Source organism: Takifugu flavidus, chromosome 10 (assembly GCF_003711565.1).
Source record: "Takifugu flavidus isolate HTHZ2018 chromosome 10, ASM371156v2, whole genome shotgun sequence".
NCBI lineage: Eukaryota > Metazoa > Chordata > Actinopteri > Tetraodontiformes > Tetraodontidae > Takifugu > Takifugu flavidus.
In genome coordinates this window covers 4057732-4077065 of record NC_079529.1, presented here as the reverse complement: position 1 = coordinate 4077065, position 19334 = coordinate 4057732, and the positions used below count along the sequence as shown (strand labels likewise).

Below are 19334 nucleotides of genomic sequence, written 5' to 3'. Positions count from 1 at the left end.
TCCACAACGAAAGAGGAAGACAGCCCTTTATTTCCTAAACCAAAAAGAAAACCCCCAACAAAGGAATCAGGGGTGTGAGCAAGTGCCTGGATGAAGTGAGTGAAGGGGTGATGTATGTTGTAGGTGTGAAGTCACCAAGAGGCAAAGCAGCTGGGGACATCAGGCGGAGGTAGGAGACAAAGCCCACCAAGATGAAATTTCTGAAGGACAAAGATGTTTTTTCCACCTTCTGCAACTTTAGGAACAGCGTGTTTAGAAAGAAGATGAATCCTTCCACAACTGCACTTTCGGTTCTGTTTCTTTCATCATCTGGAAACTCACTAAGGAGTGGTTGAGGTGGGACTTATTCCCAGCCCATATAAGACCCGCTGAACACAGAACTGGTTACGACTGCCTCCCCTCATCTCACAATGTTTCACTTCATCCTGATCGTTGGCTTCGTGCTTCTCCCAAAAGGTGAGCCTTACTGTCTTTTTTCTTTTTCAAAAGAAAACAAAATTCCTCTCCAGTTTCCTCATCGCCTGCCAGCTGCGTTCCACCTCGTGGAAACAAGTGATTGTCTTTAAAACTAGCTCCTCTGATTTCTTTACATCATTATTCAGTCGCCACCCTGAAGTGTTACGAGTGTTTAGCCGCCGGAGACTGCAACAAGGTGGAGAAACAGTGTCCAGCATCAAGCAGCCGCTGCGAGGCCGTGAGAGTGACTTCATATGTTGGTAATTGGATTAATACAGTTTAAAGGAGTCGATGCTTAAACTCTGATCTCATGCAGTTTTACAAAGATATTGACACATTTACTGACCTTGTTGATATTCAAGAATCCACAAAATTGGCATTGATTTGAAACAATTCTGTATTTTATGCCCCCATTTCCGTTGGGTGCGTTTTTTTAAAGAGGGTTTTTACTTCCTCGTTTTTATTTGGGGAAGTTATAATTTAAAAATAAAAAAATTGACAAAAACACATGATTTCTTCCAGGTAGTGCCAAAGCTGCTGAAGTCAACCTGAAGTCCTGCTCTGAGCCTGAACAGTGTATTGAAGGCTCGATCAATTTTGGAATTTCGAGGACTGTGATGACAAGCAAATGTTGCAGCTCTGACCTCTGCAACACACAGTCTGCGCCTGGTACCTAATACATTGTGTGTGTGTGTTTGTGTGTGTGTATGTGTTTTATAGAGAGAGATGAAGAGTCTCCAGGCTCAAGTTTAGGCTTGTTTCCATAGGACCAAGTGTGTTCTTAAGTTTCTTTCTGTTTGGGATTAAAGAAAACAACCAGTCAAACCAACATTTTAATTCAGCACAATATTCTTAGTTTCCACTCAAGTTTATATTTGCATATATTGCAGAGCCCATTCCATTGTCCATTCCTAACGGCAAAAAATGTTACACCTGCAATGCGAAGTCGTGCAAGGTGACTCTTAACTGCGAGGGCAGCGAGGACCACTGCATCTCCACCTCAGGTAGCAGAGCCACAAATTCTGCCATTGATCTCTGCCACTCGTGGTTTCAAACCTCCCACTCACAGATTGCGTGCTTTTCCCACTCTCTCAGTGACTTTCGGGGGACAGAAGATGACCATGAAGGGCTGTGCCTCCAAACGGATCTGTGCAAACACAAACAACAAGCAGCTTGTTGAGAATATAGGAGCAGACTTAAGCTGCTGTCAGGGCAACTACTGCAACGGCGCCGGCAGCACCAGCGCCAGCCTGCTGCTCCTGGTGGCACCGCTCATCCCGCTGATGATTTTTTCATAGGATTTAAAGACCTTTTTTTATATTTTTTATATAATTTGCTTTTTTAAAATCATATTCATGTGTGGACTACTTAATGTAGAAAGGTTCTGCAAAGTAGACCTTGTCTTTTAATCTTTGCCTGTCTTTTGCCTCCTGTTTTCATATGAAAACCAGTATGTGGCTCTCTTGTGCCACGCCTTTAAAATCAACAGCACAGTTCCACATTCATTCATGTCTGTTTTAGCTGAAATCAGCCCAAAAGCATGGATGTCATGTCTGACAAACAAAACAAATAAAATGTTTGAACCATAAATACAATTTGATTTCACAATCAAATCAAATTTTCAAGTGCATATGTATGTATTATAATGTGTCATAGCGCAACAGTAATATTATATTGTAATTGAAGGGATGTTAAAACTGCAAGATCATAATTGTTAATATGCGACTTGGGTTTTATGTGCCAAGTTTAAAGGGATCACGGAGGGTGGAGCAACCTTCCACCTCCTGGCAACACAAAAGAAATGAGGATCATTTAAAAGACCGACGCCGACCATTTTAGGGTTTCTTGTTGTCGTGGATAATCACAGAAGTCAGTCCTGCCAAATTACTGCCTGCGATATTTCTGGCTGTTGCCATGTTGACAACACAACACGTGAAAAAATTCCACTTGGCAATAATTAAAGCATCTCTCTCTCTCTTTCACATACACGGACACACGAGCACGCCACTGATATGCCTATTACTTTGTTTTCTTTTATTTAAATTACATGAAGTAGTAGTTTATGCGAGAGCCCCACCCAGCACCAAAAGGTCTACTGAGAAGAGGATCCACCAGGGCGGCGTCCTGATCCTACAAGATGGCTCTCTTCACCCTGGTCTTCGGTTTTGCGCTCGTCCCATAAGGTGAGCTCTCCTGTGCGCTTTGCTGTCCCCTTTCTTTTATTTTGTCAGTTTAATATCCAATTAAACACGCTTCATGTTCCCGTTTGTTTCCTAAACACCACTGACGCACGCAGCTGAATCTGGATCTGCAAAAATATTTCCACAAAGTGAAAGTTTGATGATAAAAACAGAATTTTGCTTCCAGTGTTACAGTGTAGTAGCGGTAACAGTGAGATGAGAGCCAACACATGCCTTAACCTCACACCTCTCACTGACTGCGTGTCAAAACAGACTTCCACAGTCTAACTTTTATATGCATTTTAAAGTTTTAGCTTCGTTTGAAAAGAATTATTATATCTTGTTAGCATCTTTTATCTTGTTAGCATGTGTTATACTATATGTTTTTGTTTTCTGTTACAGTTAGTTTAGAAGTTAGGGATAGTATGTAATCTTTAGTAGAAATAAACATAAGCAAGTCAGTTGACCCTTCCTTGACATGAATGTTGTTTGGACGGTTGGGGCCAGGAGGAGACAGTCAGAAGGAAAGTGGTAGACCCCCATCGTAAAATGTGACAGCATAGTTTACTGGTGTTGATAAGTTCCTCGGCAGGAAAATGACCTCGGATCTGGACATCTGGGGAAGATAATGGAGAAGAAGGACCGCACCAACACCAAAGGAGGCTAGAAGACGAAGATGGGGTCATCCAAGAAGAAGGACTGGATTGGACTGAATTAGCATCAATAATTTACATATGTTTTTCTATAAAAGACTGGGTCAAGGGATAGTTAGGTTGTCAGACTTCATGCCCTGTGTCACGAATACTTGGCTCAAGGTAGCCATGACATACAAATGGGGAGACCAACGATGAGGATTTTCAACCCAACATAACATTTATTAAAGAACCCAGTGGAATATAAAACAGAAAAGTCCAAATAGTCACAAAGAGGGAAACTCCAAACTCCTGCGGCCGTGACAAGCTCCGGGCTCATCTGACGAACTCCACTGCAGCACACCAGATAGGACGAGAGGGAGCCTCCTCGACGCTCTCCAGACAGGTTTTATACCTGGACCCGTCAGGCAGCCAATCCCAGCAGATGGGCCACAGGTGAGCAGGTGAACATGCTGGGTCGACTGGAAACGCTTGGCACTCCCCCTGCAGGTCAGCCAGGGAATTGCTCTTCCAGCCAGCCCCGACAACAGTGAGGCACGACAGAGCCGTCACACCTGACAATTGATTCTGTTGTTGCTAGGGTTATGAACTGGCCCAGAGCTCTGTATATTTCTATCTTGAATTGGTTCTATTTGTTAAATACATTTTGAAATTGGCATTTGTTTACTTGAAGTCTTCATTTAAAGAACACGCGGATTGGCAGTGACACACGAGAGGTATTGCAATCCAACACGTTTAAGCAAGTAAAATATAACTACATGCAGGACATAGAGTTTGTGCAAATAGTTTTAATTAGAGAAATTTCACTGTGTAAATGTTGGCGCGACAGTCTGCGAGAGGCAGACCGTCATGAGACATGTCTGTCTTAATGCAGATAAGTAAATTGGAAAAGCTCCAATGTTAATAAGGTGCAATCGCCTGATAAGACGATTCGAGAAACACCTTCACCTAATGTTTCCCTGCCTATCATGGGAAATTTACTCAGCTTTCATATTTTGTCGATATAAGGAGGGGTTTGTGGATAACGGCAAAAAAAATTAGTGTCAAATGAGACGAAACTGTAACTCTCCTGTATTCAAGGTTGACAAAATGCATCTCCTTGTTCTTGTCTTTGGAATTGTACTTCTTCCAAAAGGTAACTTTTTTGTTTGTTGTTAGAACATTTGCTTTTCACGGTTTTTTATGGTGACGTTTCTGTGCAACAGGATGATGTGTTGATTATTACTATAAACGTTTGTGCCTCATTAATTACAGTGTAAGGATTGAAACAGAATTATTTTGTCTGTATTTATATGCCTTTCTCTTTATTTCGGCCCAGCCTACACTTTGAATTGCAACAAGTGTGTACCCGGACCATCGGGAACATGCACAAGTTCAGAAAAGGCATGCCCCTCGTCCAAGTATCTGTGCGGGGCCATGAGAATTGTGTCATTTGCAGGTACTGACCATTTTCTGACCTTTTTTGATGTAAATTAACTAACCGCACGAGTCAGACTCACGGAGAACCCTGTTTTGTTTCAGGAGGATCCAAACTTGCTGACATACCCATGAAATCTTGTTTTCTACCTGAAGAGTGTGTGGAGAGCTCCATCAATTTTGGGCTTTACAGAATTGTAATTTCGACCGCGTGTTGCAAATCCGACCTCTGCAACACCCAGCATGCCCCTGGTAACAAACACATGTTTGTTTCACTTTTACTGCCCTCTATTCTGCACTTTTTGTAAATTAAAATTGATCTCAATATGAAAGAACAGCTTTGACATCAATAGAGTTATGCTGGTTAAAAAGAAATAAGAGCATTTATATGATCTGTTATACAGAGCCAAGCAAGTCTGTCCCCAATGGGAAAAAATGTTATCACTGCAATGGCCAAACATGCACTGGAACCCTTCCATGCCAGGGCAGTGAAGACTACTGCATCTCTAAACCAGGTGAGGTTCAGTTAATCGATTAGCTGGTGCACCCGAACAAATCACCAAATTGATTTCCTTCCTCTGTCAGTGACTCGTGAGGGGAAGAAGACTATGGTGAAGGGCTGCGCCACCAAGCAGATCTGCTCACACGTCATCAATCCACAGATCAAAGCAGCCATCGATGGAGAAATAAGCTGCTGTCAGGGCGACTACTGCAACAGCGCCATTAGCACCAGCGCCAGCCTGCTGCTCCTGGTGGCACCGCTCATCTCTTTTGTCATGTTTTCTTGAGAGCCAAAGCTGCCTGGGCGTTCCTCTTGCTTATCTCCCCACGGCCCCGTCGGGCTCAGGCCTCTCTGCTTATCAGGCAAACTGATGTTCAGCATGTAGACTTCTAAAATATAATTTTGTGTATTTGCAGTATGGTTTATTGGGTCTCCCAGTTTGGTCTCATGTTTGCTTCACTTTTGTCTCTGTTATTTTCACTGCTATTTACAGCATCAATAATGATAATGAGCAACAGTATTCTTAATTTTAAGCGTGTTTTTTTGGAATCATCAAAAACATATCCAAGTTATGTGCAAGCAAGTTCAACATCAGTTATGTAGTCACATTATCATTATATCAATGCGCTTTGTGGTAATTGATTTGTTTATTAGCTACACTGGCCCACATGTTGCTGAAAATAAAATTCAAACTGATGTCTGTGCAACTCTTGTTTTTCACGCTGGTTTAAAAAATAACAATTAAAAAATAATTCAATAACTTAAGGGTTTTCATGCTCTAATCACTAAACCAAATCCAAGCAGCTGTAGTTGTGAACGTGTTGTTCCAAACTGAGATGCAGTTTTAGTGACATTAATTATCATTCATATAAAGCAAAAAACATAATTTAGATTTTTTATTTTTTTTTAAATGCAACACTCATTACATTACACACATTAACCCTTTACACTCAAACAAAACTATAGGCAAACATTTATAATAATGATGTAGATGTTACGAGCGGTTATACCAGGACCCGAAAGCAGGCAGCACACAGTGGCGGAACGTCTTTCGAGAAGCTTTATCGAAGATCACAGGAGTGTATGCAAATCAAAGGGCGTGTAGACCTCGACTAAGTTCTTAGTCCAAACCAGAAAGAAAAACTCGGAACAAAAAATCCCGAGCGGGGTCAAAAGAAGTCCGTGAAGAAAAAGACATAAAATAATCCAGGAAACGGGCTCCAAACTAACCCACGAAGGAAAAAGTCACAATGAATAGGCAGAAGAGTGTAGTCGGGGTTTCGGGAGCAGACAAACCGTGAGTACAGTCCATAAATAGGTGGCTTGATTACCGATAGTCTGCAGGTGCGCCAGTCCCTGGGTGCTGGGGCATGGCTCCACCACGCCCCCTGCAGGAAGAACCCCGCAATAGAGTTCCCCGAAGCTGGGAACCTGACAGTAATACAGACTGCTATTACTACACACTGTTAGAAAAAGACCGTCGTTTTTACAGGAAAACGCTGGCAGCTGGGGTTACCAGAGAATTCCTGTAAAAAAACCAACAGGACAGTAAATAAATTTACAAAGAAAATATGTAAATGGTTTTACAGTGAATGCCAAGGCTGAACTGTTAATTCTACAAAAAAAATCTATCAATTTCATGGATCATTGTTGTATATAAATAGATCATTTCCTGTACTTTTTACATGTAACTACTTATTATGCGTCAATAAATTGTAAAATTAACGTGGAACTACCAGGCAAAAAACGATTTAAACTGGTAGAACAGTAAAACTTTGCATGTTAAATGGAGCTGTTCTGTATATTATACATACAAGCTACTCATTATATGCAGTAGCTGTATGTTTTAATAATCAGTTTAAAATGATTAGAACTACACCAAAAAAATGCAAAAATACATCATGATAAAAGACAAGAGAATATCACTTTTAGGAAATTTATTGAACAGCCATTGTGATTAGTTGCAAACAATTAGATTCATTTTTTCAAAATATAGAGCATGCAAAGAAGTTGGGGTCCAGGGTTGTGTTGCTGGTTTCTTCCTGCAGTTGCTTGGAGGAGCCACTCATCAGCCACGGCTGGCGCCGCAGGCAGACGCACCTGCGGGCTCTCTTCAATCTACCATGCTATCTTCCCTGCTTGTTCGAGGTCTCCATGTCGTCTGCTGGATCTGTGAATGTGCAGAATCGGACTCCTGAGATTCCTGCAGTCCAGGAGGACTGCCTTTGTGTCCTTGGTGTCTTCCCGGCACGGTCGAGGTCCCTGTGCCGTCCGCAGGACCGGTGAACGTTCGCAGGTCCAGCAGACGACATGGAGACCTCGAACAAGCAGGGAAGACGCAAGGGAACAGGCAGAACAAAGCATCAAAGCCACAACACACAGGAGTTCTGTCCTTAAATGGTACGGTAGATTGAAGAGAGCCCGCAGGTGCGTCTGCATGCGGCGCCAGCCGTGGCTGATGAGTGGCTCCTCCACGCCACTGCAGGAAGAAACCAGCAACACAACCCTGGACCCCAACACAAAGAACTTTCAAGCATTGGCTCTTTTTAACTGCTGAACAGACAGAGTTACAGGTCATACTTTATCTGTGTTATTTTTTGCTAAAACATATTCTATTTGAGTAATTGAAGATAGACAAGATTTTTACAATACTGTGGAACATTGTTGGATAACAAGGACAACAAGCAGGTGGCAGAACCTCTTCATAGAAAATTACAAAATGCACCTTTAAAAACTTGCATGTTGTACATTTAACAAAGTGAAAATTAACAGCACCTCTTCTCTAGGAGTCATCAGAGTCCTTGTTTAGCCTTCACGCCACTCATGATAAGCGAGATCCTGTATTAGGGTCAGAACTCGAGGGTTCACGTTGAGACAACGCTTTGAGTTTTTATTCTCTACTTTGGTTCCTTTTTCTGGGTTTATCAAGAAAAAACACCTGTAGAATAAAAGCATATAAAAACATATTAAGCATTTTAATGAGTTAAAAGAAGACTACAGGAATGAATGAATACACACATCCATATATAAACAAACAGTCTGAGTCTGGGTCCGAGCCAAGACTCAAAGTCATATCAAAACCAATGCTGCACCCAGAGCCAAGGCCGAGAATCAGACCCACACCAAGACCAGGTGTGATTACGGCTCTTAGTCTGGGTCTGACTCTTGGCCTTGGCTCTGGGTGCAGTCTGGACTCCAGGTCCCAGGAAATGTTTACTCACCTTTGAAGAAACTCCAGTGTAGAAGCCAGCTCAGATGGATAATGGATGTTGAAACAGTAGTAGCTCCCAAACATTAGCCACAATGCAGAAATGAAGGAAGAGATGTTTGTGTTGACAAGGTTCCGATCCAGACTCAGCATGTACCTTGTTGAGAATAGCAGGACTGGCCTATAATTTAACAGGTTATATTAATAAGTGTGTGGTGGTCATAGCTCAGTCACTCACATAACAAATTCAGACACATATGCAAGAGACTTACCACAGACAATAATAGTGGGTGTCAGAGGCACCTGCCCTAGCTCAACCTCTTCTGCCAGACATGTATCATCTACATGGAAGAACATGGACTCCTCCTTCTCATCAAAGTAGCTGAGCAGAAGCAGCAGCATCTCCTTCACATCTTCTGAGCAGCCACTCTGCTGTCCCCGCATCCTCTGAAGCCTTGCATAAGTCTGATGGAATCTCTTGCGGACACAAACTGTGGTCAAGTAGTTGAGAAGCCTTTTCCCCTTCAAATCCATTCTTTATGATTCCTACACATGTGAGAAGTAAATGTGGATTTTTTGTAAAAACGTGCTTACAACCACTTACTGGACATGACACAGACCTGCCTTCTCCAATGTGATCCTTTAAGTGTGACACTAGCTCTTTCACTGTTTGAAAATGGCGGACACACAATGAAACCGCACATTTTAAATCCGCAACAACAGAAACAGCTTGTGGCTCAAGTATATTGTGCACACGGTAAAAATGGCCCTTGAAAGCCGAGTAAGTAATAAAGGTTTTATTACAGTTGGCGCCAACACATTTGAAAAGACAGCGTGACTCATTCCGATGCACTCTGCAATGTTGCACATAGCAACTTAACGTAACCAATTTCTTTTTACAAAAGACACAGGTGATCATTTTTAAAATTTCAAGTGTTTGTCTGTCTCTTTCTGCTTAATAATTACGAACTGATGTACTGAAATATGGAGAATTGCTAACTTAAGCCATTTGCTATTAGCACACATTTTTGCTAGGTCTCCCAAAGAAAGTAAGAAAACTTACCGTGCAAACTTTAGACTTTCCAATTGCGCAGTCACTATAGACCCTGCAAAATCTTGTATGTAGTGTGTCGATTTTTAGTAAAATCTTTTGAAATGAGAAATTTCTGCGATTTCTGCTCTGTTCCGACCCGTTCGCGAGTGGTGTCAGTTGTGTCCGTCAACGAGGAGCTCGCGCCTTTCACGTCTTTCCATTATTATCCAATCAGAGACGAGCTTAACCCGCGCAATTTTAAACTCAAAAATATAAGTATCGGAAGGAGGCGGCTTTATTGCACAGGTATCAGCCTCGAGAGAGGCGCTGTTAGGTCGATTAGCCAGTGATGACGATGCACTGCCCATTACGAGTAGTATTATGAATATTGTACCGGTATTGGCTTTCTATTTGAATTATTATATAAATAAATATTATTATATAAATAATAATAAAAATAATTGTTGTTGTTATTGTTGCTGTTATTATTATTAACATCAATAATAATAATGGGCTGTAATGCATTCAAATTTAAAGACAAAAAAATATATAAAGCAAGGATTAAGATTGAACAGTACAATAGGCTACTAAAAACAATGTCATTATAAGTTTATATTTTTTTTAAAATATAAATAGATGGGCAGTAAACGGTTTCATGTTACAATGAAATTTTGTGTGAAATCATTTGGTTGACCTCAATTAACATAATTTCATCAATGTTAAAAGGAATAATTTTGGTAAAAGAACAAACTTGTGAAGGGAATAACATATAGTTTTTGTATTTAAAAAAAAGACTAAAACAATAGTTTTTGCAATATTTGCACGTCAATTTATCAAAGTTGCTTTGTTATGAGTATTGCAGTATTTCCCGGTTTCTTTACCAATATTTGTCATTTTAACAAATAAATTCCATTTAAATCACATATTGTTGTAGTAAATCTAACAAAAAATTCTGTTTAATAGTTTACAAAATTTCACAGTGATTTAAACAAAAAATATATGTATTTGGGTTTACAAGATTTTTTTGTAGGGATTTTACAGTGTTTTTATGTACATTTCACGGTCTTTTTTTAGAGTGCATGTTCCTAATGAACTGGTGAAAGCACACAACTAATAATCACATAGATATATTTTTTTAATTAAAAGAGTTATCATTTCAAGATTTCTGAAGCTGTGAATCTTTTCCCAATTTTCTACATTAAGAGAAAAGTCATTTCTTTGATGGTGGAAATCTTTGACTGCTTGGGTTGACAGAGGAGGAGTTGTTTCTACAGGTGAACAGCACATTATCACAATCTGCTCCAGTGTGCAGGTGTGGTCACGGATCAGAACTCAGGATTGACTGAAAGACATGGCGCTGTCTTCAACTCTGTAACGGACAACGTGATATTTCAGCCTTCAGCCTTATTTTTTCACAACAGGTATAAACAGCAACATCTAATTCAACATGCAGGATAACAAGAATTAGCTGGATCTTTGACAAGAGCCTGGTCTTACAGTGGGCCTACTTTGTGTTTGTGATGTTTGCTGGATTGTATACAGCTTGAAGCCTGGAGTCAAAATATACTTTTGAAATTGGTAAAACAAACCCCACTATACTATACCTGGACTTTCTGCTATTCTTCCCAGGCAATATGGTGATTCTCTTCCCTGCATACAGTTAGAAGTGAACTGAATACTCAAGCACCGTGTCAAAACTTAAGCACAGGGCCCACTAGTGGATAAATATGGTACTTATACATTAAAATACACCTAAAGGGCCTGCTGCATTTTGAATTTATACTAGTTACAGCATAAATGAGTCATTCAAGCTTCTGTAACAAAGTCTTAACTCTTACCGAGAAAATCGACTCCAAACTGACCTCCTATGTGGGAGACAAATTTTTGATATGAGGTTTATCTGTCTACTGTTACTCATTAAACAGTCAGACCATTGACAAACCTTTTCTCTGGCCTTGGAGGCTTCCCACTGTTTACTGGTTGTCTTCTGGATATTTGAATAAAAGCAGCAGGTAAAACCTTAATGTTTAACATGTGCTGTTACATTTTTGGATAAAGCTGAGCGTACCTGGACAGTCTCTCCCAGAGTGATCTCCTGTGACAGTTTGAAATTTACATTTGGTGAAAAAAACAAAGTATAGTGTTGTGCAAATGATCTTCGTGAAATATAGGCGTGAGTATGCATAAACACCTTTTCTCTGGCCGGGGCGGTGGTCTTTGGGATTTCTTTCTGTTGAATAAATAATATGGAAGGGTTAACTACAGAATATTAAATTCCACTACATTGAAAATGTTTCATTTAATTGTTTGTGCATTTACTCTACCTCTTAAAGATGACCACTGCAGCTACGGTAACAATCAGGAGTAGGATTAAGACAGGTATTGTTACTGGGAGAGACCTTTTTAACTGGAAACCCAGTGATCCTGTTGACGTAAGCAGTAAATAAAGTAAACAAACTGAATATGTGACAACCCCACAAACAAAACTGCATCCACTGACCCTTCACTGTCAGCTGACCAGTGGTGGCTTGTTTCCTGCCACGCCAGTAGCTGGCGGTACAGGTCAGACTTTTCTCGCCATCTCCCCCGTCAGCCATGAACGTGATGGTGGAGGTTGATTTCCAAACACCCTGTGGCAATAAGGTGTGTGTGGCCTCACTTGTGAGGTTGGAAACACTCCATGAGAACTCAGGCGGGTGAGAAGAACATGTGTGTGTCACTGAACACGAGACGGTAACAATGGTACCAGCATCCACTTCTGTTGGAATTTGGGTCATCGCTGGTTTGTCAGGGGAGGCTGAGCAGAAATTATGGTTAGTGAAGAGGCGAGTAGATAAATAGCTTATAAAAAAGTCAAATATCATGAAGAAATAAGGACAGCAGACCTTTCATCACGACAAACACGCAGCTGCTATTGAATCTGTATTTTTCTTTCTTATGCTCTGCATGGAAGCAGAAGGGCCCATTGTCAAATGCATTGATATCATCTATCTCCAGTGAGCAGTTTCCTTCATCCATTCTCCCTAAAATTTTGGTGCGGCCTTTGAAATGGTCGAGCACCTGACTCTGGGCATTATGGTAGATATTGCGTCCACTCTTCTTTGTCCAGACACCCTTTGTCAAGAGCATGTTCTCCTGCTGCTGGAAGCTGCAGGGAATGACCACGCAGGATTGGGTCAGGGCGGGGAACCTGAAAGGAACCTCACCAGCCAGGGTGTGGAACACTGGGAGGGGACAATCAGAACCCCAAAGGGAAAACTGTAAAAATGAGACCACTAACTATAGAACATAAAGCCTCAGCAACTTGAGTTGAGAAGTACACCCACCTTCCTCCATTTTGACTACCTCAATTGGTTTTTCATACTCTGAAAAATAAAGACGTGAAGTCATTGACCGTTTTAGATGAGATACCCCTTCCCCCATCAAAAAATGGGGTACTGCATATCCTCTTGTACCCACTGTGTAGAACCTGTACTCACTCTTAACATGGATGATTGTAGAGTCTGAGGTATTCCCAGTGAGGAACTGGGCAGTGCAAGTCAAAGATTTACCATTATCATCCAGAGAACCAATAAAGGTGAGGTTGGATCGGGCGACAAAGTTATTGTTGGGTAGCTGTTCGTCTGAAACTGATCTCTGCATGTCACTGTAGTTCCACACAATGGTTGGTTTGTTTTTTCTGCACTTGTACGAAACAGAACAAATGACGCTCTGTGCCACGCCCTCTGTTGCTTTAATTGGATGCTCAGTCATTGTGATTTTCTCATATGGACCTAAGCCGAAATATAAAAATGACACAAACAAAACAGCATGCATGAATATCCTTTTGTTTCGCAATCCAATTGAACCTGTTTTGTGATGACTTACATCTCACATTTAACCTGAGCTCACTTGTGGCTGTTTGGCCACCCTGGTAACGAACAGTACATTTCACGCTCTGGTCCTCCTCTTTTGGGGTCCATCGCCGCTCAATCCTCCTTTCCCAAACCCCATCAGACACTGAAGTGTCTGAAGTGTGGTCTGATCCAAGTATTCCGCTTATGGTCAGGAGGGGAGGAGAAGAGAAGCATGTGTGTTGCACACTACAGACCACACTGGTCTCCTCTTCTACTCTGGGGGTATCGGAGGTGCTGAGCTGTGGGTCAGGTGCATGATCTAACAAATATAAGAGCAATTGATCACTTGATGACATGCAGGATTTGGAAAATAAAAGAGTCTCACTAAATACCTACCCAAAATGATAATTTGAGTGGTTTTGTCATAAAACGAGTGATCCGCCATGTGGTAAAAGGTAATAGGGTTCTTGTCTATCCAGGGGTAAAGTCTATCCTGGCCGTGGATCTCATCCAACTTATTAATTTTGAGGCTACAGTTCTGCTCACCCACAGATCCAGTCAAGCTGGTTATCCCCCTGTATTTGCTGATAACATCTTGCCTTTCATCATACACAGGGGGGTATTGGTTACCTTGGAGCAAGTACCAGATAACCCTCAGGTCAGCAGGCATGGAATTAGTGTATGTGAATCTGCAAGGAATGAATACACACGAGCCTCTCATGCCGGTGACACTGTCAGGGGTGGTGAAGTACCACCCACGGGAGAGTATGTTTCCTGTCAAAAAAAAACAAACAGACAACGGAGGTGATGTCACAGATCACCACCATGTTGTCAATGTTATGCTATAGCATTCATTTCTTGTGTGCTATTATCCAATCCAGTTATTTAACTGCTTTGCTGCAGAATGTTGGTTTTGTGGTTATTTTATAAATCAAAAATTCAATTACGACTCACTCTTTACCCGAAGGGGGACCATTGCTTCCTGCCTTCCTGTCCCGTCATTAAATTGCATATAGCACGTCAGAGATCTTCCATTGTCATTGGCTGATGCTGTAAAGGTCAGCGTGGACTCAGACTTCCATTGAGTTTCTGCTATCCGAGAAATACTAGTGAAGGCAGGCATGTTGCCATAGCTCCATTTGAAGACTGGTGCTTGTTTAGGGCAGGTGAAGGTAGCAGTGCATGTTACTTTGCTTGGTTGTCCCTCAAGGAATTCCTCAGGAGATCTGATGTTTAAGGAGAGAAATGAGCCTGCAAAATATCACAAGTTTATGTTTATGTTAAAACTATCACTAGAAAAATGAACATTTTTTTATTATAAGTTTGGGCTTCTGACCACGTACATTTTGCATTAAAGGCTATAGAAGATATAGCAGTTTGACCCCCTTTGTAGTGAACTGAGCATTTCACAATTTGGAGTTCCCTCTCAATGTTCAGTTTGGTCATCAAGGTGGTTTTAGACATGCCATTGGACATTAAGGTTGTGTCGAGTCTGTGGCTTTTCAGCGGTATATTGAGATGCAGACTGGGCGGATTGGTAACACAGCTGTGATAAACTGAGCATTGGACTGTCACAGATTGCCCAACCCTCATGTCTCCAGAGATCACAATATCTGGTTTCTCTGCCCTGTCTTAAAAAATAAAACAAGTAAAGGTTTATCAAGAAAACAAAAATCACTCTTATGATGTGTATTTTCTTAAACTCATCATCACAACTTACCAGTTACTTCAATTGTCACGGTTTTATCAAAGAATCGATACGTCCACTTTCCAACATTCTCTGGATCCACCCAAGGGTAAATTCTCTGTCTGTGGTGATGCCATGTCACTGGCCAGATTTTGAGACTGCACTGTTTACCACCTCCAAAAATAATCACTTTGGATGTTTTTCCTCTAAATATGTCAATGACAGACTGGCTGTTCCGGTTGTCATAAACCAAAGGGTATCCATGTCTGACATACTGGTACCAAACCACACGATTTGGATTATGAGGAGGGTTTTCATAGTAGTCAAAACTACAAGGAATGACAACACAGGAACCTAACATTGCTTTAATGGTATTTGGTATGTCAACCGTCCAAGCCCAGGAACAACAGGATATGCTTCCTGCAATACAAATCAATTAGTTCTTAATTTTATTTTCACAGTTTGACTAAAAGCTTTATGTATTCAAATTTGCACTACCTAGAATATACCAGCTCAGGAGGAAATGGCTAACACCAGACATCCTGAAGAAGGCCCTTCGTAATATAAGAGAGAAATAAATGTGAGGATTTACTGTAATGGTTCATAATATACCGGTGTACCAGCAAATTTTTCAAGCTTCGAAGCCAAAAGAAGAACAATGTTACAATAAAAAAAATAGCTTTCAGCTAAATCAATTTAAAATTGTTCATTAGTTAATGTCAGTCCTATAAGCTAATGTTTGTTGCATTTAACAGGTTCAAAATCAAATGATCAAAAATTGAGCAATTTTACTTCTCAATCGATTTAGCAATCTATAGCAAAAAATTCACACAGACACACATTCCCTTATAGGTCATCTGGCAAATATAGATAAAAAGATAAACAAATTGATGTAGATGAAAACAAGAAAATAATTTTTCATCTCCAAAAAATTAACTTACCTCAGAGTTGAGTCTGTCAGAAAATGTTTTATCATATTTACCATCCTTTTTTAAAGAACACCTCCCAAATGTGGGTGGGGGATGCTATTTACTCACTGCACAGATGCAGGAACTATGCTTGAAAAGATGGGTTTTTTTAGACATAAGAGGAAGTTTTTAAAAAGTGGGGGATTTTATACCTTGTGTTAGCCATTATGAAGTTTATGAGAGTCAGTCTTTCAGTTGGTTTAACTTGAAAAATGTGTTTGATGATATTCTAATTTCTACGTTCTGTTATGGGTTCTCATATGTTGAACGTGTTGGTAACAGGTCTGCCCCATCAAACTGAAATAGTTTCACATTTGGCTTTGAGTAACTAATACAGTAGAAAGTACACGTGGAGTCTCACCAGGAGGTCTTTTCGGCCCTTTATTACTTAAATTATGAAGCTTTGACAATTTAAATGTATGAGTGCATGTTGTACGAAGTCAATTCAAAGATTCAAGGAACTTTATTATCATGCCAAAATACATTTACACATGAGAAGGAACAAAATTTACACTTAGCTCCTGGATATCAAACATTAAAATGGCTTTTATGAAAGCTACAGAGAGCCATAAGAGTAACCCATTTATCATTATGGGTTCAATAACTTCTGTTTAGTATATATAAGTAACCTTTGTGTTCTGTTTTTAATTTTGACAAACAAAACACAAACTGCTTTTATTATAAATTCTTTATTGATTAATTCACAACAATTGAGGTGAAAGTTTAATTTTTAATTTTTATTTTTAAAACGCATTGCTATTCACTAACATATGTGCAGCATTAGTTCAACTAAAGTTCTCAGTTCATTATAAATAATTTTCTGGAAAAAAGAAGTAAAAATCGATGGAAAAATGAGATGCATGTTTTTACGAAGTGATTTTTTTTTCAGCCAACGATAAGTGATCATTCACAGCTCCTTGTGAGTGATTTTTCCTCGAAAACAAACAGAGAAATCCGTTTTCTCAGAGGTTTCCGTAGATTTGGAGGTCTGCGGTGTTGATGTAATCATCGCCATCAGGGTCCTGTGAAACATCAAAAGGTGATCACTGTCACAGGAGTCCAGAGTATCAGTGATAGCAGGTTACTAACACCGTACCTCTTTGTAATTGAAGGAGGTCTGCTGACTTCGCTGCCTTAATGAAAGCAATAAAAAGAACAATTAGTACATGTGGAGTCCCGCCAGGGGGATTTTTGGGTCTGATCTGGGTCAAGAGATGATGGAGTACCTCTCAGGAGAGGGAAAACGTGGCTTGGAGATTTTCTGGTTGGAGGATTTACGAATTTTGTCACTGGTTCTGTGGAGCAAAAGGTAACAGTAATAAACACTTAACTCTCACTCACAGAAGACCCTCATGATGTTTCTGGATGAGAGGAACAGAAACTAATGCAAATAATGTCACGTACATAAATAAATGACTTTTTAGAAAAAAATGAAGAGACTTAAGAAAATGAAATCCCCTTTACCTTTGTTGGGACCATGACGACTGCGAACGGACAGAACGAATCCTAAATATTACACGTGTTCAGTTCATTAAAAATCCAATTTTTTCACAATGAGCAAAGAAAAGGTTAAAAAAATGCTTTTTCTCACCTGTTGGACAATCTAGACAGTCTGTTCCATACGCTATATGTGACAGAAACATTAATTGTGATTGGATTATGGTTAAAATATGTCCTGTGTGCCGGTGGTTTGTATTTTTGTTGGTCTTACCTGCCATCCTGATTTTGGAGTTCTGAAATACGTTTCCTTTAGGAGCCAAGCAAAAAAAAAATCACTTTGCAGCTCAGAGGTCTTTCATACATGTCATCATGGTGCTTTACTCACCTGTATTTCTTTAAGATGACAAAGAAGGCAGCCCCAAGGATTACCGCTGTTATGGTCCCCACAACAGCGGGAATGATGATGTAGCTGTAGCTTTCTTTCCCTATAAAAACACAACAGCATTCTAATTTTAAACCGCACTAACAGTCAGTAAACCAAACAGAAGTTAAAAGATCTCACGTTTTAAGTAAACTGTTACTGTTGCCGAGGACCTTTCTCCACCCTTAAAATGTGCTGTGCACGTGACCTCACTGTGGTCGTCCTGTTCTTTAGGTGTGAACGTCAGGATGGACAGAACCTCCCAGTTGCCAAAGGGAAGCTCCCGGTGCAACTCGTTGATTTTGCCATCTTCACCCCTGCTCCATGTGAGGTTAGGCCTCTGAGAGGGGCATGTGTGGGTGACCGAACAGGTGGTGGTGTAGGGCTGATCCTCAGCGGCCACCTTTGCCCCCGTGACTGTAGGCTTGGGTGGATTGGCTACAAATCACAAGGCAAAACTATAAGTGAAACACGTGTCTTTGGCGTGGGAGAAAATATGAAATATATTAATGAAGTGTTAAATCTTTAGCAACATACGGAGAATTTTAAACCGGACACAATTGTCGACAAAGAAGTGTGTTGTATTTGGGGTGGTTTGGGCCTCTTCCTGAAATATTCCAATCTGTAAACAAAAAGGCCCGTTGTCGTAATCCTTGACTTTTACGATTTCTAGGGTGCAGTTGTTCTGACCCAGATGTCCCAACAACTTTGTTCGGCCTTTAAACTTTTCAATGACTTCGTCGATGTCTTCGTCATAAATGCGGTGATCTTGCTTGTTTGATAAATGCCAGTTCCCCTTTAGCTTGGAGGAAGGCAAGTTCCCATAAGGGTGTGTGAATGAACATGGTATCACGACACAGGATTTGACCAGGGCATCCAGTTCCTTTACCACATTCACCTTCCATTCTTCAGCAGATGTAGAAACAGTAAAAACTGAAAGAACAATTAATGAAATTTTTAAAAAACAACAACAACAACAAAAAAAAAAAGAATTGCAGTTTGGAATAGAATTGCTCAAAATTGGTGAACCAAAAACGAACGAACAAACAAACAAAAACTTTTCCGTTACCAAAGGATGTAAAGTGAACCATTGCGGTAAATATAGAAGAAGCAAGAGCTGGTCTTTGTCAACATAAAACCGATTTAAAAAACCAATCTTCAGATTAATACATTTTAAAAAAGGATGTTGAACGACAAAAAATGTGCTAAAATTGTGTTACCTGATAGAAGCAAAGAGAGGAGCGTCATTGTTTCCTTTGTCTCCATACTTCTCTGGTTTAATACGCCAACAGATGTTTCTGTGAGCCTAACCCAGACTAAGGTCTACAATCACAAGCGTGACAATACTATTTTAACAAAAGATTTTTCAAATACGTCCAAGCACACAATCAAAAATATATCAGCGAAAGAAAAACGCAACTGCTTTGGTCTTTTTTTTTTTTTTAAATGCAGGAAGTTGAGCGTACCCAATGAGAGGCTGACTCAATTAAAAAGACAGCAGATGTCTAATTTAGGGGAGGACTTGTGTCTTTGT

The 19334-nt window shown here is 40.4% G+C and overlaps 5 protein-coding genes and 1 long non-coding RNA gene across 8 annotated transcripts in view; 3 read left to right on the top strand and 3 right to left on the bottom strand.

Annotated features, from left to right (window-relative positions):
* Positions 1 to 19334, top strand: part of LOC130532742 (myelin-associated glycoprotein-like) — a 55821-nt gene that overhangs the window by 30475 nt on the left and 6012 nt on the right. The window lies entirely within an intron of this gene.
* Positions 228 to 2051, top strand: LOC130532760 (urokinase plasminogen activator surface receptor-like). The gene is made up of 5 exons (XM_057045586.1): positions 228 to 456; positions 603 to 716; positions 979 to 1125; positions 1347 to 1460; positions 1552 to 2051. Exons 1-5 carry the CDS (start codon positions 411 to 413, stop codon positions 1752 to 1754), a joined length of 624 nt encoding a protein of 207 aa, XP_056901566.1. The 5' UTR covers positions 228 to 410; the 3' UTR covers positions 1755 to 2051.
* Positions 4268 to 5903, top strand: LOC130532759 (phospholipase A2 inhibitor and Ly6/PLAUR domain-containing protein-like). The gene is made up of 5 exons (XM_057045585.1): positions 4268 to 4424; positions 4608 to 4727; positions 4811 to 4957; positions 5110 to 5220; positions 5291 to 5903. The coding sequence occupies exons 1-5, from the start codon at positions 4337 to 4339 to the stop codon at positions 5491 to 5493; spliced, it is 669 nt and encodes a 222-aa protein (XP_056901565.1). The 5' UTR covers positions 4268 to 4336; the 3' UTR covers positions 5494 to 5903.
* LOC130532763 (uncharacterized) lies at positions 7130 to 9684 on the bottom strand. The gene is made up of 4 exons (XR_008952421.1): positions 9479 to 9684; positions 9016 to 9081; positions 8429 to 8591; positions 7130 to 8145 (listed from the first exon to the last, which is right to left on the bottom strand). It is a non-coding gene; the product is annotated as an uncharacterized LOC130532763 (long non-coding RNA).
* Positions 10532 to 16008, bottom strand: LOC130532721 (uncharacterized). Of its 2 annotated transcripts, XM_057045529.1 has the most exons (18): positions 15913 to 16008; positions 15470 to 15525; positions 15005 to 15391; positions 14628 to 14915; positions 14239 to 14535; positions 13681 to 14058; positions 13316 to 13603; positions 12928 to 13221; positions 12775 to 12813; positions 12334 to 12672; positions 11949 to 12245; positions 11773 to 11872; positions 11640 to 11678; positions 11517 to 11543; positions 11391 to 11435; positions 11287 to 11313; positions 11053 to 11098; positions 10532 to 10817 (listed from the first exon to the last, which is right to left on the bottom strand). In XM_057045529.1, the coding sequence occupies exons 1-17, from the start codon at positions 15954 to 15956 to the stop codon at positions 11065 to 11067; spliced, it is 2979 nt and encodes a 992-aa protein (XP_056901509.1). In that variant the 5' UTR covers positions 15957 to 16008; the 3' UTR covers positions 10532 to 10817; positions 11053 to 11064. The 2 variants fall into 2 exon arrangements, with proteins under 2 accessions (XP_056901509.1, XP_056901508.1); XM_057045528.1 differs by lacking the exon at positions 11053 to 11098.
* Positions 16656 to 19284, bottom strand: LOC130532743 (myelin-associated glycoprotein). The gene is made up of 10 exons (XM_057045564.1): positions 19021 to 19284; positions 18338 to 18733; positions 17942 to 18238; positions 17765 to 17864; positions 17651 to 17686; positions 17531 to 17563; positions 17404 to 17445; positions 17166 to 17234; positions 17036 to 17072; positions 16656 to 16961 (listed from the first exon to the last, which is right to left on the bottom strand). Exons 1-10 carry the CDS (start codon positions 19064 to 19066, stop codon positions 16902 to 16904), a joined length of 1116 nt encoding a protein of 371 aa, XP_056901544.1. The 5' UTR covers positions 19067 to 19284; the 3' UTR covers positions 16656 to 16901.

What these genes read in the sequence shown, in the direction of transcription:
- LOC130532743 (XM_057045564.1), bottom strand. Translation starts at nt 19,066, where the DNA reads ATGGAGACAAAGGAAACAATGACGCTCCTCTCTTTGCTTCTATCAG. An exon ending in CCTCTCTTTGCTTCTATCAG is followed by an intron (nt 18,734 to 19,020) that starts GTAACACAATTT and finishes TTGTTCTTTCAG; the next exon opens with TTTTTACTGTTTCTACATCT. An exon ending in TCGTCATGGTCCCAACAAAG is followed by an intron (nt 17,235 to 17,403) that starts GTAAAGGGGATT and finishes TTTGCTCCACAG; the next exon opens with AACCAGTGACAAAATTCGTA.
- LOC130532760 (XM_057045586.1), top strand. Translation starts at nt 411, where the DNA reads ATGTTTCACTTCATCCTGATCGTTGGCTTCGTGCTTCTCCCAAAAG. An exon ending in CTTCGTGCTTCTCCCAAAAG is followed by an intron (nt 457 to 602) that starts GTGAGCCTTACT and finishes ATCATTATTCAG; the next exon opens with TCGCCACCCTGAAGTGTTAC. An exon ending in CCACTGCATCTCCACCTCAG is followed by an intron (nt 1,461 to 1,551) that starts GTAGCAGAGCCA and finishes CCACTCTCTCAG; the next exon opens with TGACTTTCGGGGGACAGAAG.
- LOC130532721 (XM_057045528.1), bottom strand. Translation starts at nt 15,956, where the DNA reads ATGGTAAATATGATAAAACATTTTCTGACAGACTCAACTCTGAG. An exon ending in CGTGTTTGTCGTGATGAAAG is followed by an intron (nt 12,246 to 12,333) that starts GTCTGCTGTCCT and finishes ATTTCTGCTCAG; the next exon opens with CCTCCCCTGACAAACCAGCG. An exon ending in TGGTCAGCTGACAGTGAAGG is followed by an intron (nt 11,873 to 11,948) that starts GTCAGTGGATGC and finishes TTACGTCAACAG; the next exon opens with GATCACTGGGTTTCCAGTTA.
- LOC130532759 (XM_057045585.1), top strand. Translation starts at nt 4,337, where the DNA reads ATGAGACGAAACTGTAACTCTCCTGTATTCAAGGTTGACAAAATGCAT. An exon ending in AATTGTACTTCTTCCAAAAG is followed by an intron (nt 4,425 to 4,607) that starts GTAACTTTTTTG and finishes ATTTCGGCCCAG; the next exon opens with CCTACACTTTGAATTGCAAC. An exon ending in CAACACCCAGCATGCCCCTG is followed by an intron (nt 4,958 to 5,109) that starts GTAACAAACACA and finishes TCTGTTATACAG; the next exon opens with AGCCAAGCAAGTCTGTCCCC.